We start from the raw sequence: 7,640 nt of genomic DNA on the forward strand, positions 1-7,640 counted from the left end.
GTCAAAATCTGCGTAATGTTCAAAGGATTATGAATTTGTGTGATGTCATGGATTGATTTTAAGCGATAGGACGGAGTACTTGTTTAATTGTTTAAAGATCTTTTGTATTTTCCTTTTCATACTGAAAATAATGACATCAGCAGAATTAAATCGGCATTGGTTTGCTACCCATGTATTTCACTTCCACGGCCACTCATAGAGAACTGCTGGAGGATCACACTACTGATGCGATTTTTTAATGCTTTAACATGTTTCATAGCTATTAGAGGAGCAGGAACACAAGGACAAGTTTGATTTTTTATTGCTGTATGAACAAACTTTTCAACTTGAATTTCTTTTTTTCTATCTTAATAAGATAAGTCATTTTCTGAATAGATGACTAGATAAGACCACTCCCTTCGGGTAGGACTAAACCCAGATATGGATCCGTGTGCGAGAAGCAGCTGTGAAAGAGAGAGCACATTTTATGTTTAAATGACATTGAGCTCTATAATGTTGGGAGTAAAATAAATGTGTGATGTCTTTATTTTAACTGATAGGACAAATTAAGTTTAAAATTGTCCTTTTCATACTGAAAATAATGATGCCAGTAAAGTTTTCAAAGAGTTAAAGTCGCTGCAGCACAACAGGTAACTTTTAAATCAGCGATTTGGCTTCTTTGATGCGATGATTTTCAGACTGCTGCACAATCATTTAAAACCTAACATCCTCTAACAGGGTGACAAAATGATCTCTCAGTATTTTGGAAATAATCATTTCATCTATCTTCTACATTTGCTTGAAGCGGTGTGTTGTTGTAGTGAGCTATAAGAAACTTTAAAGAACATCAGTATATTTGGACACAGCAACAAGTGAAATACTGCCTAATAATACAAATGCAATTCACCAAGTTTTGCGTGACAACCTCTTAACTGAAAAAAAAAAAAAAAAAAAGAGAAAGGCTAAGTACTTCCTCAAATATTCCCCAAGAGCGAGATATATAAGCGGCTGCATAGCACACTCAGAATCAGACTGTCTCTCAAGCTCACAGCAGACCATCAACTTTGGAACACCAGCCCGATGGGAGACACAGCCAAGGTGATTTACACAGTAGCAGAGGTGCTCATTGCAGTCTGCTGCTGTCTGGGTAACGCGCTGGTTATTTTTGCACTGTGGAATACGAAAAGCATCCGAAAGCCCACCTTCTGCCTGATCGTCTCTCTGGCTGTGGCTGACTTCTTGGTTGGATGTGTGGTCATACCGTTTGCTGTGATCGTGGACAAGCGAGTGGAGACTTCATTCAACACCTGCCTCTTCCTCAGCTGTGTGGTCATCCTGTTGACATGTGTTTCAGTCCTGTGCCTGCTGGCGATTGCTGTGGACCGTTACCTCCGGGTTTATATCCCTCTTAGGTAAGAGTTTTTTTTACAGAATTGCCTACATTTGATATCAGTATTTTTGAATGGTTTGCACCAACAAGATGATTTCTGTTATTGTCACTCAGGAGAGAATATACAGTTTAACTTACCAGTAAATCTTTTTTTCCTGTGCATAGGTACAAGAGGATTGTAACTCGGAGATACTCCTATTTTGTGGTGGCTGTATGCTGGTTTCTTGCAATACCACTGAGTTTCGCTCCGATGTTTGGATGGGACACCTCCAAGGCTAAGAACATTTCAGCCAGTTCTACAATTCTCTGTGCGCTTGAAGCTGTGATTCCCATGTCCTACCTGGTTTACTTCAACTTTTTTCTCTGCAACTTGATACCTCTCCTGGTGATGCTTATTTTGTACACCTATGTCTTCTACACAATTCGAGGAAATCTTCGAGGGAAACCAGGAAATGCGGCCCAAAACCAGTCCGAGACCTATCTCAGAAAAGAGAAACAGCTGGCAATATCTCTGTCTTTAGTTCTGGCCTTGTTCGCGCTGTGCTGGATCCCACTCCACATAATGGACTGCTTAGTTTACTTCGGTAGGCAGGACCTTTACATACCACGTTTTGTTTTCTATATTGGCATTGCACTTTCTCATGCTAATTCAGCTGTTAATCCAGTTATTTATGCATTCAGAATACCAAAGATCAGAACAGCCTACGTGCATCTCTGGAGAAAGTATATTTCACGTTCAGCAGAAACTCCAGAACCTCCAAGTCAAATGACAGACACCAATCAGAGCAGTAAAGCTGATGACTGAGGGATGATTTCTGTTTCAGTATGAGAACCAACTTTATATATTTTTTATACTATGCTGTAAGCTTATTTTCTTTCTTTTTTTTACTTTACGTTCATCCATACTCAGCATTAATATTGATGCAGTTTCTACTGATATGTATGAAGCCAGTAACATATATATAGCTCTGAGCAATCAATGATTTGTCATATTTTCAGGAATCTGTGGTTGTATGTTCCATGTATGTGGGCGATCTTGACTGCATTGTGAAAACTGTGTTGCAATAAACTTCATCATGACTAAGGCAAAAATCCAGTTTTTATTCAGCAAGTTTCATATCACAGTTTTAGACTATTTCCGCGGGAATTCCTGTTCTTCGTAACTTTGGTGGGCATTGAACTGTAAAGGAACTCACAGCTTTGGGGAAGGGGTCACATGAAGAACTGACCTTTTTCTGTGCTTGAGTGAATCTATTTGGGTGTTTGAAGTTCAGTTCTTTTTATCAGTTCAACACCTCTTACATAATAGGACATCTTATCATTTGCCCAACTTCACATCAAGCAGTTTCATTCCTCCTCTGAAGTAAGTAGCACAAATCTTCACTAATTTCAACAAAACTGACTTCGCCCCCTATACTCGTTTTTTTTTTTTTTTGACTTAAGTGTTATGATATCTTTTTAATTTATGTTTTTATTTTTGAAACTGCATCTCTTTGGTAGTTGAGCTTGCTTAAACATCAATTTCAAAACAGGCACACTCTTTTGAAATGCAGAAGTGAGTAGAGCGGAGCCAAGTGGCTGGCCCCACCCACGACTGGCAGTGAGCAGAGCATTCAGACCAAGACCTTGTTCAATTTAGGGCTTTGCCTGTTTTATTTATTTATTTTTTTTGGGGGGGGGGGTCTTCTTGGCAAATAGTTTGTCACGTTTTAATATCATCAACTTCTTAAAATAAAAGTTAATGTTAAATTTTCTCAAGTTTTTCAGAAAACAGAGACAACTAAACCAAAATTTGGACCCTTTTGAAAATTTGACATTATTATGTTAGGGGTGTGCAAAGTTGGTCCTCGAGGGCCACTGTCCTGCATGTTTTAGATGTTTCCCTGTATCTACACACATGATTTTAATTCATGCTCATCCTCAGTTTGACTTCAAGGTCTGCATGACTCACGTAAGCCATGTCTGTCAGGGTGCGTTAAACATGGAAACATCTAAAATCTGCAGAATACCGGCCCGCGAGGACCGAATTTGGACACCCCTGACTTAGACCATTATTTTAGGAGGGTGATGATATGCTTTCCTGAAAAGCATATATCGATTTGTTTGCAAGGATAAATGATCCATTTTTGCATTGTAAGGCAGTGTTTAACTTGTGGGGTGTTAAAAAAGAAAAAAAAGAAAAGGCAGTTGTACAGTAGTACAGAGTACAGAGTATAGGACTATTCACTTTGGCTTATTATGACATAGGCTTTATCAGATTGCAGCCCATGTGACCTAACAGAAGTGAAGATGACTCTGCGCAAGACCATGTAAGGTATCAATAATACTTGGTACTTTCCAGAGCTTAACTGTAGTCAAATCTTAATGTTGTGTTGTCTTTTTGGTCACTTTTTCTGTCACCTGCCCTGTTGTAAATAAATGAATCTGATGTCATAGTTATGCTTTCTTTTTTAAGTCTTGCTTAGACATATATTAGAAGACTACAGAAGACTACACATATATATATATATATATATATATATATATATATATATATATATATATATATATATATACAGTACAGTACCGATCAGACGAAAATCAGTTTATATATTGTGTTCCTCATCAAAATATTCACCAGCGTCCATCGTCTTGTCAAGCATTATTGCTACCAAGGTCTGCCATCCCTGAATGCATAAATATATATATATATATATATATATATATATATATATATATATATATATATATATATATATATATATTATTAGTTAAAAGAGATTATAATTAAGCTGAAAACGTTAACTTCAAGACTGAATGTTGTTTTGCATGCATTTTTTATTTTGTTCCCTCTTGTGGTTGTCAACATAGACAGAATTTCACAATGTTGTTGTGTAGCAGAACTACAAAGTACAATCTCACAATTAACAATTAACACAATTAACACGTTTTTGGAAGTCAATTAAGTGAAAGTATTTTTAGTATTATTTTACGACTTTTATATATTGAAATATAACCGTAAACCTGGTTTATGAGATGACAAAATAGACATGTACTGTAGTTACTCTTTTACGGAAGGAAATGTGAAAAAGAGATCAAAACTGTGAAGTGGCAGTATTACACTGTATGATTAATGTTTCCTCTATATGTCAGTTTCCTGTTTTAATGCAACTTTAATGAAGGAAAAAGAGGAAAAAGTATTCTTTTGTGTTTGAGAGAATTTATTTTGATATTTGGAGTCTTAACCATCTCAATATCACACAACCTTGTCATTCTGGTGAACCAATGGGCCATTTCGTTTTCCTAGACACTGGGACATCACAGGCCCAGACGGGCTCACTTCTCTTTCTACACAGAACTTCAAATCAAGCAGCACTTGTTCCTCCTCTATAAGTAGCACACATCACCATCACTAATTTCAGCAGTCCCCCATTACTGAGAAGGGAGGCAGAGTCAAATTATGTATAAATATGTGACACCATCATCCATCACACCCTTTTTTTTTTTGGTATGTCTTTATTACTTTGATAAATCATATACAGGCGCTTTATTAAGACTTTAAGAAATTCCTGACACTTTTGACTGGAAAAAAAGGCCCTCTTTTATTTTAGCCACATTTCATATTTCTTTAGACGCACATTTTACTTTAACAACTTTTAAAAAGGCACATGTTGTTGAAGAGGAAGTGGGGTGGTGCCAAGTGGCTTTCAAATGTTCAAAGCTGAATTGAAAAAAATGATGTGCACTCTCTCACTACTCTTAATACAAAGAATCGCCCTCAAAGTTCCTAATTTCTAGAAGTAAGGCTTGATATGTTAACCCTTTAAGAGGACTGTCATATTAACCTACAGTAATTCCACCCATCTAATTTAATTAAGGGCATACATATCTACACTTCTCTTGAAGTATTTTATCACAAATTGTAACCAACCTGTAAATTTAGATCCATGAATATCAAGATAACAGGCCATTGTTTTTTTCCGTGTTTTAAAATACTACAAAGTTTTATGCATGTATTCATTTAAAATGGGTCCAAAAATGTCTCATGTTAACTTAATGAAATAAGTTAACATATTCTAAACCACTTAAAAAATAGTAGCAATTATCTTTCTCTTCTGAACCACTTTTAAGAAACGTTCACATTTGTGGTGTAATGTTTAGTTTTTGGCCACATGATGGTGATAAAGTGGCTCCTTCTCCACTTTGGCTTGTCAGCAAAAATGACACCAGGTTCTTATTGTACCTCTCAAGGAAGGTAATAGACTGTATAGTTATCACCTGAGTAGGATTTACTCCATCCCACAAACTATACAACCTACTACCTCACCTTGCAAGGCTCAACTTCAAGTAAAGTGAACACAGTTTAAAGCAACTTTTCATTGTCGACCATTTATGCGGGCGGCAGTAAGGCCATGCATTTTAGATATACCTCCGAAGATTTGATGAGGCTATTTGTTAAATATTCCTTTATTCGCTGAGTTCCTTTGTCCATGGAGCGTTCCTTGTATGTGAAGGCTTCAGTCTCACCGCAGAATATCCTGTTTCCTTAGGAAAGACAGTAGATTGTATAGTTATCTCAGAAGGAGGACACAAACCCCACAACTATTCAATCTACTACCTCAGCCTTAAGGACAGAAAGGACAGATAGCTTTGCAGGAAACAGTCGAGACTCGACAGTCTACCTGAGAGAAACAAAGGAAGGAAGATGACATGAGGTGTTAGCTTTCGGTGTTCACTTGCATCTAAAAGTCATAGAAAAAAAATGTGTAAAAGTTCAGTAATGACGGTTTTGCAGCATCTAGCCATTTCCGGATTCTTTTTGAAGTCTTCTTCTGAGACTTAACACTTGGATTTAAGGTTGTCTTTTGTTGTAAACAGCAGAAAATTACCATAGTTGCAAAAATACACACATACTTTTACACTGCATGTCATTAAAGGAAAATTAATAACACCCACATCAATATGTAACCTCTCAGAGCAGTTTTATGTTTGCAACTATAAAATCGTAACCTTTGTTCACTCTAGTTGCAATGCCCGAGTGAAAAGCTCTATTTGAGGAGAGAACAATGAGGCATGGTGACAGATACAGTACGTTAACACATGCTGGAAAGGAACAGAGGACATAAAAAAAATCCCCCAAGACCTTAACATTAAAAACAAAATACAGATTTCTGTCAATGTCTTAAGCGCTGCGGAGTAAACGTCACTTACTTTCACAAAAATCTGCGCACCCTCAAGTGTAACGGTGGCAAACACTAGTCCCTGTTTGACTGCAAAACTTGCTTTCGGTCTTTGAACTTCAACTTCCGAAGAGGAAAGAAAAAAATTGTTCTCTTTAATCACACATTTTCCCCATTCAGTCCATGCCATCTCTGCAGCCAGAAAGTAATGAAAATCAAGAGAGGAAAAATATAAAATGGCAGTACCTCAGCCATTTTAGGGAGCCATTTGGCACCCGTACCTAACATCTGTGGTGCAACCTGTTAACCGCCTCCTCCTTGCAATTCTTGCCTATAAGCACTCCCTGCTTCTTTTTTCCCCTTGAGTTCAGGTACAGTATATGTTATGTTATAAGCATCTATGATACTCAAATTTAGATTGGAAAACACTGTTTTAAAGTCAAGATATAACTTGTGAAGTTGCCCTCATTGCACAGTGTGGAAGATACGTAACGTTAATCGAAAATAAGCCCGTTTATCGTCCCAGCCGGAGGCTGAGACACAACTAGGGTAGAGCTGTCCAAGTCCAGACAGGGCCAAGCTTTGACTGAGATGACTGAGCCTAGACACTATGGTAGACAACGGCGGTCAACCCATGCAAAGGCTGCGACGTTTTGCATAAATTAGCATGTGAACTATGTTAACTGAAAGGCGGCTGGGCTGTTTCATTAACATTCTGAAATCCTCTTTGGCCCATTTATGGCCGGCAGTGATTGAACTGTTTTGGCAGCCTTTTGCAGTTGTGGTGGCAGGGCATGCTCATTGGGGCAGAAAGAAAAGGCACTTGGGCATCAGACAGGGAGAGGCCTTAACTGAGACGTTTGAATTAATTTGATGGTCAATGGTTTTAAACTCTTCGCACTGGCTGACAGCACAGAGGGAGGGAAACTAGAAACTTTTCACATCATAGAAATGGGTTCTGCAAACAGATCTTTTAGATTAACCCAACACCTGCCTTTCCATCCAGATTCTAGAGTAATGAAGCAATGCAGCACGCAGCACATTATAATTTGGATATATGACTCAAAAGTCACAGCTTCGGCTGGGATACGATCAGCATACAACACTACAAC

The 7,640-nt window shown here is 37.8% G+C and overlaps 1 protein-coding gene across 1 annotated transcript; it reads left to right on the forward strand.

Moving 5' to 3' along the window:
* Window positions 1-1,022: 1,022 nt before the first annotated feature.
* Window positions 1,023-2,480, forward strand: LOC133449304 (adenosine receptor A1-like). Its single transcript, XM_061728444.1, has 2 exons — window positions 1,023-1,391; window positions 1,535-2,480. The coding sequence occupies exons 1-2, from the start codon at window positions 1,060-1,062 to the stop codon at window positions 2,172-2,174; spliced, it is 972 nt and encodes a 323-aa protein (XP_061584428.1). The 5' UTR covers window positions 1,023-1,059; the 3' UTR covers window positions 2,175-2,480.
* The last annotated feature ends 5,160 nt before the right edge of the window (window positions 2,481-7,640 follow it).

The sequence above is a fragment of the Cololabis saira genome, chromosome 8 (genome assembly GCF_033807715.1).
Source record: "Cololabis saira isolate AMF1-May2022 chromosome 8, fColSai1.1, whole genome shotgun sequence".
NCBI classification, from domain to species: Eukaryota; Metazoa; Chordata; class Actinopteri; order Beloniformes; family Belonidae; genus Cololabis; species Cololabis saira.